Source organism: Nomascus leucogenys, chromosome 11 (assembly GCF_006542625.1).
Source record: "Nomascus leucogenys isolate Asia chromosome 11, Asia_NLE_v1, whole genome shotgun sequence".
Classification (NCBI taxonomy): domain Eukaryota; kingdom Metazoa; phylum Chordata; class Mammalia; order Primates; family Hylobatidae; genus Nomascus; species Nomascus leucogenys.
In genome coordinates this window covers 72,330,360-72,355,074 of record NC_044391.1, presented here as the reverse complement: position 1 = coordinate 72,355,074, position 24,715 = coordinate 72,330,360, and the positions used below count along the sequence as shown (strand labels likewise).

General features: G+C 41.4%; 1 protein-coding gene across 1 annotated transcript in view; it reads left to right on the top strand.

Annotated features, from left to right (window-relative positions):
- Window positions 1–22,573, top strand: part of MINDY4B (MINDY family member 4B) — a 34,938-nt gene extending 12,365 nt beyond the window's left edge. Inside the window, exons 6-12 of the mRNA XM_030822718.1 lie at window positions 1,918–2,083; window positions 2,632–2,697; window positions 7,594–7,664; window positions 9,242–9,314; window positions 9,956–10,117; window positions 19,586–19,766; window positions 21,760–22,573. Of these exons, the coding sequence (XP_030678578.1) occupies window positions 1,918–2,083; window positions 2,632–2,697; window positions 7,594–7,664; window positions 9,242–9,314; window positions 9,956–10,117; window positions 19,586–19,766; window positions 21,760–21,902 (862 nt within the window). The 3' untranslated portion in view covers window positions 21,903–22,573. The remainder of the gene's footprint in view (window positions 1–1,917; window positions 2,084–2,631; window positions 2,698–7,593; window positions 7,665–9,241; window positions 9,315–9,955; window positions 10,118–19,585; window positions 19,767–21,759) is intronic.
- Window positions 22,574–24,715: the final 2,142 nt, after the last annotated feature.

The following is a 24,715-nucleotide window of genomic DNA, read 5'->3' as shown; positions in this document are numbered from 1 at the left end:
GGGAGGAACAAAGGGGTGATATAAAAACCCGATAAATGATCAATCCTCCATTTTTTTTTTTTTTTTTTTTTTCCTGCAACGAAGTCTCACTCTTGTCCCCCAGGTTGGAGTGCAATGGCATGATCTCGGCTCACTGCAACCTCCACCTCCCAGGTTCAAGTGATTCTCCTGCCTCAGCCTCTCGAGTTGCTGTGATTACGCCCGGCTAATTTTTTGTATTTTTTTTTTTTTTTTTTTTTAGTAGAGATAGGGGTTCACCATGTTGGCCAGGCTGGTCTCGAACTCCTGACCTCAGGTGATCCGCCTGCCTCGGCCTCCCAAAGTGCTGAGATTACAGTCGTGAGCCATTGCACCCGGCCAATCCTCCTATTTAACCAGGCTGATAAGGTATGATATCTGGTTTTTGCCTATTTTTAAAGATCAGCTCAAGTTTATTCAAATTACTTTATTCTTAGAAGTTAACAAACCCCTATCATGTGCAAAGCCCTATGCTAAATATTAGAGGAAATATAAATACTTCTGCCCTCAGGCAGGTAAAGTTATTACCCCCAAAGAGGAACTAAATGTATAATATATTCTAGGATTGTGAACTGCCAGTTTCCCTAGAAGCAGAGCCCATGATGTGGATTCTTGACGCAAGTGATTTATTAAGGGAGTGCCCTCAGGAGAAAACCATAAGGGAGTGAGGGAACCAGGACAGGGAAGGAGAAGCTGAGGAAGACTGTGGCTTCCAGCAATGTCAGTCTGATGCCATGGGAGCTCGGGTGCATGGATTGCATTGCAGAGCCTGCCCCATCTTCAGATGAGGGAGCAGGCCTTCTGTACCTCTTGCTCCAATGAGGCACTGGCTGTGGGCCATCCTTAGGGAGGAGGCATAACTCCTGGTCACTTCTGGGCAAGGTGGCTTCAATCCTTCGGAGAAAGGAGAAAAATGGGAGCCACAGTACCCAAAGTAGCTGGAGGATGAGTCCATCTCCTAAGTAAAATGGATCACAGGGAATTCAAATGGAACACACACATTTGCCACATAAAGGTAATGCACTTAGCGCAGCACTGTACTTGGCCTATGGCAAATATTAAATAAATGTGAACAAGTAACTATGTCTGTAGACACGCTGCACGAAGCCTTCCTGAGCCCCCCAGTCACAAAGTGTCTCTACTTCCCGTGTTTTCTCATAGCACTCTGTTATTCTCATTCTATCTTGCAATATGGTTTTGGAGTATTAGGCTCCTTGACTTTTTTTTTCTTTTCTTTTTTTTGAGATGGAGTCTCACTCTGTCACCCAGGCTGGAGTACAATGGCATGGTCTCGGCTCACTGCAACCTCTGACTCCCGGTTCAAACCATTCTCCTGCCTCAGCCTCCCAAGTAGCTAGGACTACAGGCGCCTGCCACCATGCCCGGCTAATTTTTGTATTTTAAGTAGAGACGGGGTTTCGCCATGTTGGCCAGGCTGCTCTTGAACTCCTGACCTCAAGTTATCCACCTGCCTCAGCATCCCAAAGTACTGAGATTACAGGCATGAGCCACGGTGCCTGACCTTTTGTTACTCGTTTTTGTATCACCACAGAGCTACAGGGATTGTATAAATCATTGCTGAGTTAATTAATAAATCTTTATCACGCGTTTCTTTATAAAGACTGCAGTTCTCAATGTGAAGTATTTAGGAAATAAGCAAAGTAAAGGTCTCCCACTGTGTAAAGACTGGCTCCCACTTCTTGGGAAGGCTAGACAGACCCTCAGTGTATTCAATGCAGTATAAAAGTCAAGGGCAGGAACTTTGGAGCCAGGTGAGCTGGGTGTAAATCGCTGCTCTCTGACTTTGAAGGTGAATGACCAGGAGCAAATTACTTCATATCTCTGTGGCTAGGTGATGTTCATTCCAATGGTTTCCTACTCCTGCCTTCTGCATTATAGCTTACGTGAAATAAGCAGGAAGGAGCAGGAGCTAGCCCTGGCTGCGGCGCTTGCTGGCATCCTATGGGCTGCAGGAGCAGCTCAGAAGGCCACCATCTGTCTTGTCACTGAGGACATTTATGTTGCGTCGACTCCGGACTACTCTGTGGACAATTTCACTGAGCGAGTAAGTGCAGTCCTCCCTGTCCTGGCAGACGAAAGGCCAGTGAAGCCTGAGCATGTAATAGACTTAGCATGGATATGCAGGTGGGGCCGCATCCATGCTCCTGATGTGATCGGAGGTGCCTTCCAAAGAGGCAGGTATCAAGGGCTGTAAGTGATCCAAGCAGACACAACAGAGAGTCCTGTTGTAAATTCCTGCTTATGGAATTCACCAGGATCAAGAATATCTCCCATCTGAAATAATCATAAATGATATTTCCATATCCACTGTCTGAAAGACAGTTAAATTTCACCTATTAGGAAAAAATCTCTTTCTAGTTTTACTGCTCAAGATATTACATGATTTTAAACTGAGGAATGTAGAAGCTGGTAGCTACCCAGTTTCACTGTGTATGTTTTGCGTGGCCTTGCGTAAGATAATATGTCAGTTTTTAGTAATGTGATTATGCAATGAAACAAAAAACCCACTTGCAGTAATAACAGTGAGTTGACATCTCTTAGATGTAGCTTTCATCTTCCTTTTCATTTTTATCTTCTGTTCCTGATTTATAGCTCCAGCTGTTTGAATTTTTAGAGAAAGAAGCCGCTGAGAAATTCATCTATGATCACTTACAATGTGTAAGTGTTTAAGTGTTGAGATAATTCCTTTATGTTGACTGATCTTACAGGGATCTTCTTCCTTTCATAAAGTCTATTTCTAATGATGCCTGTTAAGAAAACCAGGTCATTTTGAGGGCTAAGGAAGGGCAGAATGAGAGAACAAAAAAGATCTGCCTCTTCCTCCTCACAACCTAGAAAGAGGCCAGATCACACACAGACCCACTCACAAATGCATCTTTTTCTTTGGTTAATCAAGACCAGAGAATAATCCTTTAGAGAGTATATACCAGTATTTCTTTTGTGGCAAGCAGTCCTGTCTCATTAATGAATAAAAAACAAAATAGTGAAAAAATAAAATAAAATAAGGTTCTTGTCTAAGCTGCCAAAATGACCATTCACATGGACTCCAAGTAATTGGCTTCTTGAAAAGGTGGTCCTGTTTCACCTCGTCTATCAGCACCTTCCAGACAATGTCCTCCACTGCAATGATTCTTCCCTACCCCCAGGGTGGAAAGCGGACAAAGAAGGGTGCGGTGATGGTAGAAAATGGAAGACATTTTTAAGAAACTTTTGTGGAGAAAGAAAAGCTTGGTTTCCGAAAAATCAGAAACCTACAATGTGAAAGCAGAGGGAAATTAGCAGGATAACCGTGAAGTGATACGACTGTTAATTGCATGGAGCAGGGAAATGTGATCTCATTTCTGTTGAATGAGTTAACAAGGTCTGTTGTTAACTTGTGTGATAGGCAGAGGACTAGTCCCCCAAAGGAATCCAAACTCTATACCTGGAACTTGTGAATATGGTACATTATATGGCAAAGGGATATTAAGGTTGTTAGTCAGCTGACTTTAAAATAGGGGAAGGATCCTGGATGACCCAGGTGGGCCCAGTGGAATCACAAGGGTCAGTAATATGGAAGAGGAAGCAAAAGAGGAAGTCAGAGAGAAGTGATAGGAGAAGAGTGCCCCCCTGCCCTTGCGGGCTTGGATCCGCTTCCATGATGGAAAAGAAGAGCCATGAACCAAGGAATGTGGGCAGGGCCTTTAGAAACTGGTAAGGACTAGGAAACAGATTCTTTTCCAGCATTGCTAGAAGGAAAGCTGCCCTGCTGACATCTTGATTTTAGCTCATTAAAACCCATTTCAGACTTCTGACTTCTAGAACTGTAAGATCATAAATCTATAGTGTTTAAGCTATTAAATTTATGGTAATTTGTTACAGCGGCAATATGAACCTAGTAAAATCTGTATGATAGATTTTAAGTACCTGACGTGAAATGTTGAGCTAGAAGCCTGCTTAGGGATTCTTTGTTGTGGGCAGGAGACATTGAATGGGATTACACAGATATAGAGGACCCATTTAAGAAATGACCCTTTCAGCAAAAAGAGGCAAACCCCTCCCTCCCTGTCTTCCATCTCCACTCAAATCTGGGAGAGTCTGATTCCATAGGAAGAACCCCCTCCACCCACACATATCTGCAAGAAATTCTTAAATGTAGCCACGGTTGAGATCAGAGGATCAGAGCTGAAGCTATACACAGGCTTCCCCAGTCAAAGACTAAGGGTTAAGCTGGAATAATCAAGGCCCTACACAGAAGTGGACTCTGCAACACAGGTGGGCTTGGCATGAGAGCTAAACATTACCTTAGCCACACTAGGGAAGGGCTGGTGCCATTTCCTGAGTGAGGGGAGCTTGATGGTGTATATATATTCCTCTCAAGGACCTCCCCGAGATGGGGTTGCACATTGTGATCAGCACCCCATCCAGAACTTTACCAACCCCCCATCAACTATCAAAATGCATCAATCCTGTGTCTCATTCCATTTGGCGGAGATCTCAAGCTGGAGGTCTGAGGGCTACATGTGAGCAGCAGATCTTTTGTTATGGGTTGAACTGTGTCCCTCTAAAATGATATGTTGAAGTTCTAACCCCCTCCCCTGGTACCTGTGAATATGAATCTTATTGAAAATAAAGTCTTTTAGATGTAATCAAGTTGAGATGAGGCCATACTCAGTTAGGTTGGGCCCTAATCCAGTGGCTGGTATCTTTATAAGAGAAGGAAAAATTTGAACACAGACACACAGGAAGAACACCACGTGATAATGGAAGCTGACACCAGAGTGATGCTTCTCCAAGCCAAGGAATGCCGGCAACCACCAGAAACCAGGAATATGCAAGGAAGGATTCTCCCCGAGGGCCTTCAGAGAGAGCATGGCCCTACTCTTTTTTTTTTTTTTTTTTTTGAGACGGAGTCTTGCTCCGGCGCCCAGGCTGGAGTACAGTGGTGCCATCTCGGCTCACTGCAACCTCTGCCTTCCGGGTTCATGCCATTCTTCTGCCTCAGCCTCCGAGTAGCTGGGACTACAGGTGCCCGCCACCATGCCCGGCTAATTTTTTGTATTTTTAGTAGAGACGGGGTTTCACCATGTTAGCCAGGATGGTCTCAATCTCCTGACCTCGTGATCCGCCTGCCTCGGCCTCCCAAAGTGCTGGGATTACAGGCGTGAGCCACCGCGCCTGGCCATGGCCCTACTCTTACACCTTGATTTCAGACTTCTAGCTTCCCCAACTGTGAGATAATACATTCCTATTGTTTTAAACCATTCGATTTTCTGTAATCTTTTATGGCAACCCCAGGAAACAAACACACCTGTCATATGAGATCTGCAGCATTAGCCTACAGTGTTGTTTTTTACAAATTTGAATCAGTGAATCAGAAGTATTCAGGAAATTCCACATAAAAACCTAGATTTTTGGCTTTTATCAAAAAATCAGAAAATCTGGCTACACAGGGCCTATATTCTTGCATGTCCTCAATTAGCTGACATAAGAGGCAGCTACCCTCATTAGACAAGTTTTGATAGACTGATGTCCACATCCTAATCCCAGAAACACATTAATACAGTAGTCCCTCTTTATTCTTGGTTTTGCTTTCTGCTGGTTCCGTTACCCTGGTCAACTATGGTCCAAAAATATTAAATAGAAAATTCCAGAAATAAGCAATTCATACATTTTAAATTGCATGCTATTCTGAGCAGTGTGATGGAATATCTCACCATCTCACTCCATCCCACCTGGGACATGAATAATCCCTTTGTCCAGTGGATCCGCACTGTAGATGCTCCATACCCATTAGTCACTCACTCAGTAGCCTTCTCTATTATCAGACAGTCACATTGTGGTATTTCAATGCCTGTGTTCCAGTAACCCTTATTTTACTTAATAATGACACCCAAACACAAGAATAGTGCTCCCGGTATAGTGCTGTAAATGTTCCACACTATTATTATTGTTGTTAATCTATTACTGTGCCTAATGTAAACTTTTTCATAGGTATGTATATATAGGAAGAAACATCATGTATACAGGATTTGGTACTATCAGTAGTTTCAGGCATCCACTGGATAATGGAACTTATCACCCATGGATAAGGGAGACTACTGTATGTTACCTAACTGATTGAAGGGATTTGCAGATGATCAAGTTAAAGATCTTGAGAGGGGATGGGGGACATTATCCTGGATTATCCAGATGGGCTCAATTAATCGAAAGGGCCTTTATAAGGGAAAGGGGGAGGCAGGAGAGTCAGAGAAATGTGACCAGTGAAGCAGAAGGAGGAGGGTTATGTGATGTGGGGCCACTAGCCAAGGAATGAGGATGGCTTCTAGAAGCTGGAAAAGGAAAGGAAACAGAATTACCCCAAAAGCTTCCAGAAGGAACACAGGTTTGTGAGCACTTTGATTTTAGCACAGTGAGACCCATATTGGACTTTTAACTTCCAGAACTGTGAGATAATAAATTCGTGTTGTTTTAAACCACCAAGCCTGTGGCACTTTGTTGCAGCAGCAATAGGAAACCTATATATAAAAGCATCTGTTTGCATCAGGCCCCACCCCTCCCCATTTCTCTCACTCATTTCAGTACCTGTCTGGCTCCTATGGCACTGGAACTTATTCTGCTACCTGAGGGCCCTGGCCCCTGTCAGGTCACACATAGCAAAATGGATAAATTAATCCATAAAGGGAAAAGCATATGCATTTTAGCAAAAGTCTCCCTAAAGAAGACTTTAAAGATGTTTTAACTCTGCACCTAGAAAGCCAGCCAGGGAAGCTACTCTACTTGTCAGCAAGTAGAGTGTTGACATCAAGCTAAATAAAGCCAACTGATGAGAAGCCCTGAATGTTTATTAGATAGTTTAGAATTGATCCTAGAGATTGCAAGTCACCTTCAGCAAATTCTAAGCAGAAAAGAAACCTGTCAAAGAAAAGGCAGAGGAGAGTTGCATTAGAGAGGGACACATATTAATTTTGCTGTGGATCTAGCAAATTCCAAGAACCAAGGAAGGTTCAAATAATTAATTACTTCATTTAACTTTTGCAATAAACCTGGAGAAAGATTCTTTTTATCTGTGATTGTGGATTAGATTGAAACTCAAAGAAGTTAGTAAGTAGAAGTTAGAAAGCAGTAGAACCGAGGTGTATAACTCCAAAGCGAGTTCTACAAAGCCTCTCTGCTCTCCCTCAGTTTAATGGGGCAATGAGGAAGGACATGAGGAGAGAAGAGGCTGGATAAGGAGAGGGCAGCCAAGGGCAGCAAAGAGCAGCAGTGAAGTGGGCTAGAAAGGACATACTACACCTTGGCCAAGGTTTGAAGAGAATCACATGGTAGAAGTGCAGGACAAAAAGATAAGGTGAGGGCCAAGAGAATGACTGCACCATTGACAGGCATGAAGCAGGGAAAGAGAATAAATTTTAGAGTAGGAAGACTTAGGGAGGCAGAGGAGCTCATTCCTTTTGGCAGCCAGGGGGAAAAAGTTCTCTCAGCCTGTAAATCTTTGAATTCATACTCACAGATATATGCGTCTGTGTTGCTTTTAGACCAACATGTTTTTCTTTTCTTTTCTTTTCCAAACAGTTCAGAGGGGAAGGAAGCCATGGTGTCATCCTGTTTCTGTACAGCCTGATCTTCTCCAGAACATTTGAAAGGTAAATTCTACAGATGTTTACACAGGTAATTTCTATAGGATTGGGGTCACATAAACAATGTACTCTTTGTGTTGAAAAATCTCCATATTGGAAACATGAATGCAATGTTTTTTTTCTAGTAGATTCTCTTTTGTTGACACGTACTTTCCTACAGTTGGTTTGGCCATCTTAATGGGCAAGTGGATGTCGTCAGTCAAGTTTGAATCTGTTCTTATAGTACCCTAGTAGGTTCCTCCTTCTTGTGGCTATAAATATTGGTGGACAACACCAAAGCTTGTTTGTACAAGTTTCATAAATAAATACATTTTATTATTTAGATCTATGATAAAGTATATCCTCAAATATGCATTTTGCCTCTACGATATGCAAAGCTCTGTTCTTGGCACAGTGGAAAGTACAAAGAAGAGAAGATATGGCCCTGTCCTCCTGCAGAGTCCAGGCTGGAAAAGACAAGGGGTGTACACAGAGATGCTGGGCAAGTCCCAGGAGGTACCTGATGTGCCAAATGAGATGTAAAGAGAATGAGTCTCAGTGGGCTCCAGAGGAGGAAGGGGCCTCTGCTGACAGGGTGGTCAGGGAAGGCTTCAGGAAAGAAATGGACTTTCTTCTGAACCTTGAAAGAAAGGAGAGTCAGAAATAGAGGGCTCTCAGGAGGGAAGAATTACAAGCCCTGCAGCAGTGGTCCTGAAGCTTGTCTTTTCATATACCACCATCACATTTTTACGCTGTATGTTATCATTCACTTAACATTACAAAGAAAATCAATACACATTTAAATATCAACCTCTTCCTAAACGTTAATGTTCTTTAAATCATGTACTATGCTAAAGATAAATGTATTAAAATAAATACAACATTATTAAAATTCTAAAATGTTCAAGTCTATCATACCACCCTTTGAGAAGCATTATCCTGAGTTGTATCTGATGCCACGACGGTACTCACCATGCTTGACCCAAGTCTTTAAGTCTCATTCACAGAAGGACATAAGCTCCAGTTCCATGAATAGATTTGTTCAAGAGCACATACAGTTCATATACTAGTATGCAGCAATTCCCCCTAAGTGACAGCAGGAGCCACATTCCACCTTGACCTTATATTGTCAAGGGTGAGACCATGGCCCCTGACATAACAGTGGAAGCTGCCCTTCTGCAGCCAAGAAATGGCCACAGTGGTGTTTTCCATTTGGACAATCTGTTGAGATCTGCCTTGAACCAGCACTCTCTGGTGTGGTCATGTGTCACCACCCTGAGCCAAGTGCATTCCTTGTCACATAGAACAAAGAGCTTCTCTACTGAGCCCAGCATCCACCCAGAGCACACACACAGGGATTCTAACATTTGAGACATCTGCACCTTCTCCCTTACCACTTATTACTCACTTCCCCCAATTGCATCCACCTCTGCAACCCCAGACCTAGAGGCTTTCCCTGTGAGAGATGGAAAAGTGCAAGTGAGAAACAGTGACTAGGAGAGCCCGTGTTACTGCTGCTTTGTGTTTTGGGGGAAAAGAAACTGCAAGCTCCCGGTGCGCTCATTGTCTCTGACTGGATGCTGATGGCTTCTCCCATTCTGCAGGCTTCAAATGGACCTAGATGTCACCACCACTCAGCTGCTACAACCAAATGCTGGAGGCTTCCTGTGCAGGCAGGTGAGCTGGAAGACTCTGCCTTTCTATTGTAGAATCTGAATTAGTTGAATGCCACATGTAGAGTTTGAAAAAGAAAAAAAAGAAAAACAATCTGAATTAGGATTGTTTTCTAATTAAATATATTCTCTCCTTAAGTAAAGAGCAATCCAGTTATCTTTGAAGGAGTATGAAGACACTACCCTGGGTTGCATCAAAATCTACCATCTAATTTTCATAACAGTCCTCCCTAGTTTACCTCCGAGAGCCCTTCATCTCTGAGATCCTAGCAACAGTAGAAAATATCTTGACAAGACCCACCAGGAATCCCTAATAACTGAAAAAAGAAGTGCTATAAAAACATCTTAGCTTCATGCTTCTTAAATCACAACCATGGAAAACAACGTTTAAAAGAACTATTAAAGGAGGAAGGGCAGTAAGATCAGAGTGGGGTACAGAGGGAGTTATGGCGTAAGGTTTAAGAAAAAAAGCTAATAAATGATTGTTTTAACTCTACCAAATATTTAGGACATACTTTTCCTGAAATATGTATCATGTGATTTCATTTTCACTAAAAATAATTTTTAATGATTTTTAAGAGAAAAAATTAAGTTATTGTTTCATTGCTATCTAAAATATAAATATCTGTCAAATATGCTCTCTAGGCAGTTCTGAACATGATTTTAACTGGAAGAGCAAGTCCCAATGTCTTCAATGGCTGTGAGGAAGGAAAGTCTCAGGAAACACTACATGGAGTCCTGACCCGCAGTGACGTCGGCTATTTGCAGTGGGGTAAGGATGCCTCGGAAGATGACAGACTCTCACAGGCGAGTGCATTCCAGTCCTCAACCACACAACCAGAATGTCAATATTTTAACAGTTTAAAAGTCTGTCTATTTAGGCAATTCAAACCTGAGCCTACTTTCTCCCTTACTGTCTGCCTGTGTACCTCCCTCCTGCCACACACAGACATTCAGGGAAATTTCCACAGATGGAAATATCCCAGTCTACTTGCTTCATATTTTATTTTACATATTTTTATGTATATAAAAATAGGTAATAAAAGTAATACATACATTTTTAAAGCAATATTTGAAATATACAGATATCCCTGTTTAATGAGGTTGACAAATATATATACACACACACACACACACACACACACACACACACACAAAGGAAAAGTCCTGTGTCATCCCCATGTGGCTACACACCCCCTTGACAGAAATAAATACTGTTAGCAGTTGATGGGTGTCCTCCCAATCCTTCATTTATGCAAATGAATGCACACAGCCTACATATTGCTCAAAGCTTAAAAAAAAACACTGGGAAAAAAAGGGGGCCCCTACGTTTGAAACTCCTGTCAAAAAGCTTTCCAGCTCAGGGGATTTATAACTTCTGACAACCAGAAAGTAAAATGTCCTGTTGAAAAGCACAACCAGGGAATTAAGTAAGATGTGATTCTGCGAAAACAAACAGAAGAAGAGTGACAAAGCAAATATACCCATCAAACCACAAATCAAAGCTGCTTCTGTGATATTTCACAAAAATTTCATCCTAAAACCCAGGGAAGATGAGGCAGACTCTGTAACAACACTTTTCTGGAATGGCCTTGAAACCAGTTCGGATGTCATTCAATTTGATGGAGGATGTAAACCCCCACAAGCCTGCCAACCACCTCTCCCAAATACCAGCAGCAAACAGGGCCTCGCTGCTCAGCGTCTGTCCTGTCCTCCAGCCCTCCTGGTTCCCACTCAAAATGCCTTTCATGTATATAGGGCTTCATCTGTCCCTCTACTATTGTCTCCAGCTACTATGTTATCATGAAACCAGCATCTTGCAACACATACATATGTCTGATGCCATAAAAAAAATAGTGTCTGACTATAGCAGAATTGGCATATTTTGTGTACAAGTGTGCTTTAAAAGTTTGCGTATTATTCCTTGAGTTTGTATTCTTTGCTCATCATAGAAAAATGCGAAGTGATAGACAAGGTAAAAGTAAAAGAAGTAAAACAAATTTCATTACCTAGGGGTCAATCTTTTCAGGAACGCTTTTCAGAAATACTCTTTCTTTCTCACATCAATGTGTCTTTTTTTTTTTTTTTTTAACAGAGACAGGGGTCTCACTGTGTTGCCCAGGCTGGTCTTGAACTCCTGGGTTCAAGTAATTCTCCTGCTTCAGCCTCCCAAAGTGGTGGGATTACAGGTGTGTGAGGCACTGTGCTCAGCCATATCAATATGTCTTATTCTACTCTTCCGAAACCTGCTTTTCTCGTTTAACAGAAATATCTCATTTAATATCAAATATGAGTATATGACCCTCTATTTATTTATTTTTGAGACAGAGTTCACTGTGTCACCCAGGCTGGAGTGCAATGGTGCCATCTCAGCTCACTGCAACCTCTGCCTCCTGGGTTCAGGCAATTCTCCTGCCTCAGCCTCACGAGTAGCTGGGATTACAGATGTACACCACCATGGCCAGCTAATTTTTGTATTTTTAGTAGAGATAGAATTTTCGCCATTTTGGCCAGGCTGGTCTCAAACTCCTGATCTCAATTTATCCACCCATCTCGGCCTCCCAAAGTGCTGGGATTACAGGTGTGAGCCACTGCCTGGCCTCTCATTATATTTAGACGCTGCAAAGAGTTCTATTGTGTGGGTGTGAAAGACTATACTTTGAATACACCTTGGACAGATAATTGTTTATCATTATAAAGCTCCTAATTACTTTTTCCAGATAATTTGGGAATTCATCTTAAAATTTGACTCCTATAATGAAGAGTAAAACTAAGCCAGAAATAGAGGATTTATAGATTTCATTTTACATACTTTTCTGTTCTTTCAACCATGTGTGGTCACTTGGTGTCCGTGGTTTAACATTCTATAGCTATGAGAACCCAGTAATATGCCAAGACTTGGTTTGAAAATGGGGTGATATACTGGAAACAAGTTCTAGTGGTGACAACATAGAAATGCAATAATGATTTTAGTATTTTGTCTGTTATTACAAAAGCTCTTTCATAAGATTATTTCACTGGATCCTCGCTATAAACTAGAAAGATTTAAAACAGCGTTTCTCATATTTCAGTCATCTGAGTAGGTAATTCAGAAGCTTTTTCATGTCTCTGTGCTACCACTGCTATTATTTGCTTAATGTTGTTCTTTCAAACAACTCACTTAAGATGTGGTTCTAACCTTTTCTGCAGCAGAAATAGATGCCATGGGCTTGATGTGTTGATTTTTTTTCCTAATACACATTTAATTAAACATTTGTTTTTTGTGCCATCCACTTCTTCCCCTACGCAAGTCTGCTTGTGTAGAAGTCTCCTTGTGCCATCCACTTTCATGCCACATGTCACCAATGGGCGCGCACGCGCATCCACACACACACGCACAGACGGGAACCTGGCACAAAGGTGAGGAAGTTCCTACAGCATGTGCAAAATAACTCTGGCCTGGAAATCAGCAGGCTTGGCTGGAGGCCTTGCCATGCCACTCACAGGTATGTGACTTGTACCAGTTTTACCCTCTCTGAGCCTGTTTTCCTCACCTACAACACAGGTGCATTCATTTCACATGCACCTGCCCTGCAACCTGATCAGATTAAGGACTGACGCAAAGAGCAGAGGAAATCATGGATGTTGAAGCTCATTGGAAGGCCAGAATATTCTATAGACATATAAGACTTTATAATAGAAGATAACAAGGCATAATGTTATAGTGCTTTATTCAGCTATGTTCGTTCAGCACAGCTAAATGCTAACTGAATACTAATTGGGAGGCTCTGTGTCCAGTTACAAAGATGAGCCATACTTGACCACACATACACTGATTGCTACAGGAAGGATACAGGCAATAAATGCTAGAGAGCAGTGATGTCAACCTTGACTGCACATTGAAGTCACCTGGAAATCTTTTACAACTATCAATGCCCAGGTCATCCCCCAGAACAGTGTTAGCTTTATAAGCATGTGTAGTCAAACAGGGCCCCACACTTGGAAGGCCCCATACTTTGTTTAATGCTCTAGTGTCTGGTGTCACTGTCTTGAAATTGTTAATGTTTGAACGAGGGCCCCCACATTTTCATTTTGCACTGGGCCCCACAAATTACGTAGCCAACACTACCCAAAGACTGCTTCATTTGGTCTGGGAAGCATCTGGGCAACTGAAGTTTTTAAAGCCCATAGATGATTCTAAAGTGCAACCAGGATTAGAAACCTCTGTTCCAAAGCAGGGCTTCTCAACATCTGCAGTACTGAAATTTTGAAGTGGTTAATTGTTTGTTGTGGAGGGCTGTCCTGTCCACTGCAGGCTATTGAGCAGCATTCCTGGCCTCTGCTCACTAGATACCAGCAGCACTGTCCCCAGTGTGGCAATAAAAATGTCTCCAGACATTTCAAAATGTTCCCCTGGGGAGCAAAATTGACCCTAGTTGAGAACCTCTGCTTTAGAGGAAGGAGGAAAAAAAAATCTCTTTAGGCTTAGCTGATTAAATCTGTGGTGTGCAGAATTGGCCAACTAGCTATTTCAACTGAACTTACAAGAAAGAGTATATCTTCTTCAATCAGTATTAGAAAGGTTGACAGCTTTCGGTTCCTTTTTAACAGTTGCAAGGCTTTGGAAACAAGTTTCAGGTTTTATCTTAAGTTAAAATTAAACAGGTGTTTGTGAAATACCTACTAAGTTGTTGTGAGAAAAGGGACTATATCAGAGAATATGCCACCACAGAAAGAGAGTCAAGAATTCACAGGGATCCAGCACTGCTGTTTTTTCTGGATCACATTTCTTTCTACACAAGTCTGCTCAGACCAATAGAACTGCTAAATCATACTCTAAAGAAAATTACCTGCAAAGCCTAAAATATCCACCAATGATAAAGTGGATTTTTACTGGGACCTTAAAGTCAGTCAAGAGGCCACAGCACAAGGTAAAAAAATAAGAGCTTTCCTGCTGGGAAGAGGGCAAAACTTACCAGACCACAGGACCATCACCCAAATGCCTGCTCACAAACTGGAAGTAGGGCAAAGGATGGAAACTGCCCAGGCTAGCTTAAAAATCTACATAGAAATTAGATCTATAATGCTTCCATCTTTTTGAAAAGTGACTAATGTGGCTTTTCATTCTTCTTTCTTGGACTCGGTGTTCTCTCCCCAGAGAGATACCTATGAATTCTGCCCTCAGTGAAAATTGCCTGAAATTGTACACTAATGGCCTGAAACCCTGGGGATGTTTATTATGTTGTCTCTGTCATGCACTTGAAGTTTGGTTTTAAAAAAAGGTATTAAAGAGCAAATACAGGCTGGCAGTTAGTTTTCTTACTTGAACTCCGGGCATGTATGAATATGTTAGAAACATACATATCAAGATGATTTTACCTGAAGGTGCTTTTTTATATCAGCTCATTATACAGGAAATATGTATGAAGTACATTTATAGTCAAGTTTATTTATACTTATATACTTAAGTATATTTATATTCAAGTATATATGGAGCTTATTTATTCATTGTGCTAATAACCTTGTGCATATAGCACCTATTGTGTGCCTGGCCCTTTATGGGTCATTTCATTTATTTATTGAATCCCCACTTCCACTCCAAGTTGTAATCAGTATTACTTTAAGCCCAAGGTCTATTGCTTGGTCATTCATTTCGGAGATAAGAAAGATATGGGGACTTACCCAAAGCTAGCAGCTAGGCAAGTGTCAGAACCAGGGATATGAATCAAGTTCTATCTACATTCAATGATCACATTCTGTCCACTGGACCATGCTGCCTGCCATTATCATCTTTGATTATTTTCTGAGAAAGTGGTAAATATAGAAATGCCAGTTCTTAGAATTATACTCTATCATCAGTACTTTTATCATCTATTATATCTATATATAGATATATGGTCTATAATATCTGTTATAGGTATACTCATGTTGGTAACATTTAAATGGTAGCAAATCACAGCATGACAGTTGTGCTCAACAAGCCTAAACTCTATCCACTGACTTCTAGGTTAGAGTGGTTGTGAGCTTGTGTTGATGGTGAACTGCCTCCACTTTACCTCCTGGTTTGGCGAATCGCACTTGTCAGGTGTATGGAAATCCCTAACCCTAGGAGACCAAGCTCAGTGGTGCTCAGAGACATGCTAACCAGAAGACCATTTGACTATATTATCCCCAGAAGTCTAATATTTCACAACATCCTAGCACAGAACTGAAACATAGTGCAGAACAGAAGTTCACTCAAGAAAGAACATGATGTGCTTCTGGGACAGTGCTCTAAGTATGACCGGATTGAAGACCCCTGCAGCCACTACCTTTCCTTTCTGATTCCGTATGAGACCCGTGAAAATGCCAACTAGGTATACAAGTGCTTTGTGGATATTTAGTAGCTCCTGCCTATGGTAGGTGCAACAAATCTGAAGGTTATTTTTATGTACCGATAATAAAAACCTAATATAAGGAAGATTTCTTAGTTCAGAAGAAAACCAACGTGCTGCCTGACAGGTAGATTCTGCTGTCAAGGTGAAACCCATCCTGTAATGCTGCCTCCGTCTTCCCTAAGTAAATCTCTTATTACCCTGTGATAAAATTGCAGAGATTGCAAAAACATGTGCCTTTCAGTCCCAATGTCACAGCCCAGTGGGTGAGACTTTAAAAAAAAAGATGGTACTCTCATTAGATGACATGACAAGCCCCCAGAGCCCACCAGACTGATGGTTCCTGCAGAACACAGCCAGCTACCCATAAGATGAGGCACTATTTTGAAGCCTCCCTGTCACTTTTCTATTTGAAGGTACAGATTTGAGTGTGAGGTTCCAATACCTAAGTGAGAACATAAAGCAGTTTGAGTCTAACACCATCTGGAAAGCCTTGGGAGGTTCACATTATCTTCACACCTGCCACTGACAAGAAAAATCCACTCTGATTTTTCAGGGACTGAAGCCATTTAGGTCTTGCCAGAATTACTCCTACGGCAGCCCTGGCAGCACACATCACTATCCCAGTCATACCTTCTTCCCCCTTTACGTTTTCCCTTTAGAGAGTCTGATAGGAAGAAATCCAACTATAGAAGTACCCAGTGAAGCAGTACCCACTGCACCCTGCCACTAAGTCTCTGAGGCAGCGCCCTGCAAACATGAACTAATTTGTCTCTACAACATACCTGCAAACTCAGTGAGAGAAGTTACATCAAGTATGTATTCCAGGTGGCAGAGATGAGAGCCAGGCCATTAACAGTTATGCACAGGAATTGTCACCAGAAATCAGCGAAGAAAGCACAACGTTTCAAACACCTTTCTCTTGTTCAGATTACCAGCCTGGGGCCTTGGGACTTGCAATATCATGCTCATTATGCAAAGGCATGTTCTGAGCGCCACTGTCCTAGACGGCATAAAAAAAAAAGAATTACATGGACTCAATTCTTGCACTCTGATGTGTAGAATTTGTCCATCCTCCCTGCTGTCCTTGTAATTTTACATTGGCTTAAATGATATATGTTATGAAAAGCTTGATTGCTGCATGTGATGCTGAAAATACTGGGCTGATTACACAATGAGTGAACTTAAGGAGAAAGGTATTTTATTTATAGCACCACTGTATCACAATTTAATTTCCTTTTTACCATGGCAACATGAAGCAACATGCACAAATTCAGCATTGATGGAATCTCACCAATAAAACATATTTAGAATCCTGCTTTTGGGGAGTAGCTGGTAAACTGTTTTTATCCAAAAGCAATACAAATGCTTAAAACGAAAAATGCCAGTCAAACTGCTTATACGGTGTGCCAAGAAGAAAGGGGGATGTAATCTCTGGCTGGATTCAGTTGGAAGGTGCTTTGTTTTGTTTTTTGCACACTTTAAACCAGATGTGTTCTCAACTGTAATCTTAAGGCTCGCCTCTTAATACTCAAAGTGCAGCAACAGTCATGCATGACATTTCCCGTTTCATCAGAATCTCTCAGGGCAAGCAAAGTTCTGCTTGCTCACTGTGAGAGCTCTGTAAGGCCACTTTTGGGGGGTTGAAGGTGGTTGCATTTTGACTACTTCATTTTCTTCCTACTAGAACAAAATCTTGAGTAGCTTTGAGCTCAGGAAAGAAAACTGTTGTATTGCTGCATAAAGTAACAATAGTGTGTCAGTCAGCACCTGGCAGAATATGTTTATCCGAGTGCCAAGTGAATTTCACCTACATTACAAATATTCTGTGAAACAATATCATATATGTGTATATTCTATTACACCTACCCAGACTAATTTACAGGGAATATCATTAAATTAAAACTGACCAGAATGTCCATTTGAAGTTCCAATGGAATTACCTTTTACTACAAACAGCTCTCAATCTCCTAGTTTTATTCACGTTTTTCAACCTTGATAATTCCATGACTTCCTGCATAACATATTTTGATTACATATCATCTTAATACAGAAGGGTGCCATAGCAAGAAGGCCTAAGAAAGAAAGTGCTTATTTTATAACTAATGAATAGTTACAAAGTTACTTGGAAACTGGTGGTGGATATCTGGAACTAAAACATATGCTACTGCTTCAATGGCACATCTTCACTGTTTTATTTCTGATGTAACCGGTGGGCAGACTGGTCCCTGTGTTTGATATGTGAAATGCTCACAATATATTCAGCCCGGAGGAGCTAACTCCAACAAATCCTGCACCCATTATGAACATGTCCTGATTGGGGTGCTAGGTTTCCACTCTTTTGTAAACTACCAGTTGAGGTCATTTCTTTTCAGCATAGCAATATAATTTTTCTGTGGTAGCTAAAAGTGAAACGCTTACAGATAAAAGCATCTCTGATTCACCCACTCACTCACAGCTGAAGAATTTAAACTCAAGGAAACAAAGAGATTTGAATAGAGTTATTGAGAAATCAAAATGTCAAGTTATTAGCCTTGGGTTGATAAAGCACGTGATAATTTTTCAAAGCTGGATTTCCACAAGACAGAATTTGTTCCTGAACAAACAGTACAACTCTGAGGACTGAGAAGAAAAGAAATAGAATGGCAACATTGGTTTCTTCAGTTACAGGAAGAAAGGCCAAGCTAAGGGGCTCAGGAATTCTCCTTGGCGTCACAGGAAAATCATGGGTTTGTCCATGTAGATATATGTGTATATGTTTATCTCTTTAAGTTGAAATAAATTTAACAAATTTTTAAAAACAGTTTCAATAAATTTTGATGGAAAGCTTTTAAAAATATGTGCTTCCCTGCCTGTGTAAACAAACTGATGGCTATCACTGATAGGAACGCACTAGAAGTGTGCAGGACCACGGCCCTTTTACTACATCCCCTTCCCCGCTCCTACCCCCCCGTGCTGGTTTTTGCAAATCTCATTCACTAGCTATAAGAACTCAAGGCCAGGCCAGGTACATTAATTCCAGTATTTGAGAGGCCAAGGCAGGTAGATTGCTTGTGTTCAGGAGTTTGAGACCAGCCTGGGCAACATGGCAAGACACCGTCTAAACAAAAAATACAAAAATTAGTCGGGCATGATGGTGTCCACCTGTAGTCCCAGCTAATCCAGGGGCTGAGGTGGGAGGATCACTTGAGCCCAGGAGGTCAAGGCTGTAGTGAGCCAAGATCACACCACTGCATTATAGCCTGGATGACAGAGCAAGATCCTGTCTTTAAAAATAAAAAAAAAAAAAATCAAGGCTAAATTGATTGACAGGTATTTAGAAAAAAACAGCTAACAAGCTGCTGTCTAGGAACATCTTCACAATTGATCATGTTAACCTGTAGATATATGTGTATATGTGTGATGTGTGTGTTTCCCTTATTTTCCAGAAGCTATTTTATATATCTTAAATATCATTTTTTCTATATTCTAAATAGTTGATGTTGCCAGAAGTCTTACCACCACCTGCTGAATGAATTATTGCCTTATCTTGGGAATGGGAGCAGATATGCTAGTCAGTGACAAACACAGAATTAGTTCTCTTATTCCACCACTACGTTCCTATTTTAGTTTATACATTTATTCTTTACCTCGCCTCAAAACCAAACTGAAGTTGTTTTGCCTCCTCTATGAGGCCACCAAAAAAATTTTAATATAATCCATTAAGATAAAAATGGCAGCACCACTACACCAGATCATTCATAAATGCAAATTTATTCATGACGAAGCCTTCGTTTCAAATCTTGCTGTATGTACAGTGCCCTGCACAGCGACAAGTGCAACAAGAAACCTCAGAGCTGCTTTTTGGTCGCGATCATGTATCGGGATGTGTCACAATGTGGCAAAATCTATATATTTATCTGCATTCCCCTCCCTCTTTCAGGTGGGCAGCATGCTGAAGACTCCCAAATTACCTATTTGGCTGTGCAACATCAATGGAAATTACAGCATCCTTTTTTGCACAAACAGGCGGCTCTTATCAGACTGGAAAATAGAACATCTCTTTGATCTGTACTTTTACAGTGGCCAACCCTCACAGAAAAAGCTTGTGCATCTTACAATAGGTGAGCATTTCAGACTCCAAGTGTTGTGGACTTTAATGTGCTCAAAGAGATGCGGCTGCCGACGTTTAACAACCGTGTGGACATTCATGCTAGCTCCGCAGGAAAATGCTTAGGCTCAGTTTCTGAAATGAAGCCCACACATGAATCCCATGGCCCTAAACCCAAGTATTGCAATGTGGGAATTCTAAACCTGCTTTACCTAGGAGCAGGGGGGTTAGAAATAGCACAGAGGAACCAATAACTTTTAGGTGAGAGAAAAACAAAAGGTATGGAGCCAGATTTCCAAAAACCATTCTCCAGGGCCTTTGATCTTGGAGCATGAGGTAGTTAATACCTGAGGAAATAACTGGGAAAACCCAGGGAAGAATTGGCTGATGCTATCTCACAACCAAACATCAGATGATCATCCGGTGACGTAAGTAACCAAACTGATAGTAAATTTCTGTTCAAATGAGCAGAAAACGCATTTTTGAGGGACTACTGTGTGCCAGGCACGGGGCTAGACACTGGAAAACAATGTGTTTTTCCACAGGTCTGCATAGTGGCTTCTCTGTAGTCACACAGACTGGTTTCTTTTATTCCAAAAAGTTCCACAAACATTTAGGGATGTTCAAATCCAACAGGAGAAGCAGACAACCGAACAGATCATTTCGGTCATAAACTCCTGAGGGAAAAAGACCAACCTTAAAATGTCTTTAAACATTGACCCCCGGACGAGGTATTAACACTGGACAAACTGGGAGTTTGTATCCATAGCCTTCGCTGCATTTATGGAGCATTACTATGTCTGACTTTGCACCACAAGCCTGGCGTTAAGTAATCTTCCATTATTACATGTGGAAAAGCATCTAGTGACTATTTTATCTGTGCAGCTCTTAATTCTTTTTCTTTAATTATGAGAAATACATATTAACCCACTTAACTTAGTATAACATTGACAATATGTTCCTTAAAATATATTGTTTCTACCTCAACTTCCTTCTTTGTGTAAAGCAACATTTTTCATTAGCTCACAAGAATCATTCGCTTTCTGTTCTGTGCATTGTGTTGAAAGCCTCAAAGGCATTAACCCGTAACATTCCCAATGGTCACATGAGGTAAGTACTAGATTTCTATTTTTATGAAGTGGAAACTGTGGTGCCCAACAAGTAGTTACTAATTGAATAAATGAAGTTTAGCAATAGATGCTAAGTACCTTCTTAAGTGTCACCTGGCTAATATGAGATAAACTCAAGCCCCAAACCCAGTTCTTGCCTACCCCACTAGAATGCCTTGCCCTCCGTCCAAAAATGCAAATGTATTCTAAAAAGCATTGAGAAGTGGGGTCGATTGGTTGGTTGTTTGGAGATGGAGTCTCACTCTGTCGCCCAGGCTGGAGTGCAGTGGCGTGATCCTGGTTTACTGCAAATTCCACCTCCCGGGTTCAAGTGATTCTTGTGCTTCAGCCTCCCGCTGGGATTACAGGCGCCCGCCACCACACCCAGCTAACTTTTTGTATTTTTAGTAGAGACAGGGTTTCACCATGCTGGCCAGGCTGGTCTCGAACTCCTGACCTCAGATGATCCACCCGCCTCGCCCCCCCAAAGTACTGGGACCATAGGCGTGAGCCACCATGCCTGGCCTCTTTTTTTTCCTGACAATATTTAGTAACCTATACCTGGTTCTAGGTGTCACATCATGGTACGGGAAGGCGTATTGCATAGCTTATCAATAGTTATGCACAACAACCCAGGTTACCACTGACTCATTCTGTATGGGGTGTTTCAACACACATGCTACGTCCCAATATGCACAACCCAGGTTACCATTGACTCATTCTGTATGGGGCATTTCAACACACTACCTGCTTGAATCCCCATCTGCTCAACCAGTTGTAGGAGGGCAACTTGCCAAGCCTGACTCCTGTCCACCCACCCTTCTGTCCTTCTTTGGTTGTTTCCTCTGGAATGGCGTTCATAGGCTTGGGTCTAAATGCTGGCTGTTCCTTCTTCAGATACTCACTCCCATCACTGGGAAAGAGACCAACAGGAAGAGAAACATGGACCAAGACGACGGTTTTCGCCAGTGGAGATGGCAATCAGAACCAAGTGGAGCGAGGCCACCATCAACTGGAATGGGACCGTTCCCTTCTTTTAAAGGGAAAACTAGGCCGTGCAGTGAAGTCTGAAGTGTCAGAACTGCTGGGATGCAAAAGCCTAATGTGGGGGAGACCATTCGTTTCCATATTTCTCAGTCACAAGCCCCACCAAAATATATATATATATATACCATTAGCAGTTTTTTTCATTTTTTAAGTCTCTGGTAAATCCCTAGCTGTCAGCATTGTAGGAGAAACACAGGCCCCCACACCAGGGCCTGCATGGTGCCTCCTCTGTAGTCACATAGACTGGTTTCTTTCTTCTATTCAAAAGAGAAAATGAAGCCTCTCTCTTGCATGTTTTTCAAAGTTGTCTTTTCTTGGTATAACTCTCCACGAGGATTATGGAAGCAGGCTGCTAGCTTTCATTTGGGGATGAAGTCATTGGTAATGCATCATCGGATTTTTAGTTATGGCAAGAACTCAAGCCTTCTCAAGGACTTCCTGGTATGGACGGCATTCCTTTCCAAGGATACAGTTCATATGCCCACATTAGCAAGTTCTTGTCATTAAAATAGTAAATGGGCTTCGTGGGGTTTGAAGCAGGGGCTATTCCTGGTAGGCTGGCAGCTATAGCAGTTGACATGTGGGTTTCAGTAGCCACAAGGAGACATTTTTTTATTAGCAGTAGGTTTGTTTCTTTTCTTCAATGCCGGATATAAATACACAAACAGACAAACTGAGAAAAATTCTGATTTCTACATAAAATTATATATAAAAATAAAATCTCTTGTGTCATTATTCAAAGGGGAAAACAATTCTTTTTAGAATATGCTCTTTCCCTGTCCTGTTAAATGCCTGTGTTCTTTCTGAAGAGATGCACAGAGTAAACACATACTCCTTCTAAAAGAAGTACACGAGAATAATGTAGACACCACCAGCCACCCCGCTAATCTGCCACCTCACAGACTTAGGGCTGTGTATGCACAATCCAAAGGTTTCCAAAGAACAATCTTTCTGCATTCATTCAAATTTATTTATTAAATGCATTTGCATTTGGCTCAAAGAATAATGTTTTAACTTAAGGACCATGTAGAAAATGAAACTTCAAGGTGAATAATAAATTATGTCAGAAGAGAAAGGCAATTTGGCTTGGATTGCGGATTATAGTATCTTTATCATTGGTGTTTTCACTGGGGATTTTATACACCTGACAAATAAGTGGATCCCTACAGACTTTGGGCTTATGTGGTCTTAATCTTACTTATATTGTGCTTTTCCTGAGGTGCGGGCCTGTTTTTTTGTTTTATGGACACCACATTGTTTCTTACTGAATGTCTCTTTTGGAGTTGACTGCTAGAGCCGAATTAAAAAACACACCAGTGCATTAGTAAGGAACTGCTCAGCTGCAAGTAAGAGATCTCACTAAAAGTCGTAAACAATAAAGATATTCCTTTTAACAAGAATTGTCTAGCTAGGGAATCCATGACTCAGATCAATCATGGTTCATCCTCTGAGTCTGAGAACAGGGCACTTGATATTAGAACAAAATCAGGGTTTTGTAGAAGGAAGAAAAGCAGGATGACTGTTGGGTAGTGGTATCGGTCCTTACAAAAGCCAATTTTTAAATTGACCTCATTCTTGTATCCATTTTATGTTCCTTCCCTTATTCCTCCTTTGAATTTTTAATTTGTTTATAATTTATGTTAGTTTGCCATATTTTATATGGTGTTGTAATTTGGGTTAAATTATTCCTGGAACAAGTCTATAAATAAGTAAAATAATGGAGGAAAGATTAAGTACCTATGTTTTAGATGTAAAAGTATAATTTTGATATATAAAACTATTAATTACTTTGTATGTCAATGTTCAGTGAAAATAAGTTATTTTATCTTATAAACAGGGTAACCGGTAATACTTGATTTTTTTTCTTCAGAGTGGAGACATGTTATTTAAAAATAACTGGAAGTTTCTCAGAGCCATTAGTTCACTTTTAAACTTTGTTTTGAGAAAAATGACTTTTTTTCAGCTTCTCAAATATAAAGCAGAAGAAAGCTGTTTGCTTGAAGATGGGGATATTAATTTTTCTGAATAGTCATCTAAACTGACTGTGTCTTTAGTGGGAATGAACCCTTGAGGAGATGGCAACTATTTTCCTCTTTCGAATATCAACTTAGACTGGAACATTCCCCCAAATTATTGTTTGCTCTTAGACAAGATGTGTGAATCATTTTTCCAAGAACATTCTCACCAATGTCGCAAGACCCGTAGGAGCAGGCTAGGGTGGGGGAGGCCTGAGATTCCCTTCACTTCACACTGTGGAAATACCCATGAATAGCAACTGGCTGAGACTGGTCCTGAGCTGTCCAGGCTGTGGGCACTCTTCAGCCACACCTGGGCCTGCATTTTCTGTTAATGGTTGTAATTCCCTTGTCAGGGCCTTAGAGACATAATCATTCATTCAATGTTTTTTATTTTATTTTTATTTTTATTTTTATTTTTGAGATGGAGTCTCACTCTGTCGCCCAGGCTGGAGTGCACTGGTGTGATCTTGGCTCACTGCAACCTCCACCTCCCGGGTTCAAGCAATTCTTGTGCCTCAGCCTCCCAAGTAGCTGGGACTACAGGTGCACACCACCAAGCTGGCTAATTTTTTTGTATTTTTTGGTAGAAATGGGGTTTCACCATGTTGGCCAGGTTGGTCTTTAACTCATGACCTCAAGTGATCCACCCGCTTGGCCTCCCAAAGTGCTGGGATTACAGGCGTGAGCTACCGTGCCTGGCCATTCAATGTTTTTTAACATGCTCCATGTGCCAGGCACTATGCTGGACGCTGGGGAAAATCAGCACAGCGAGGAAAATCAGACGTGGC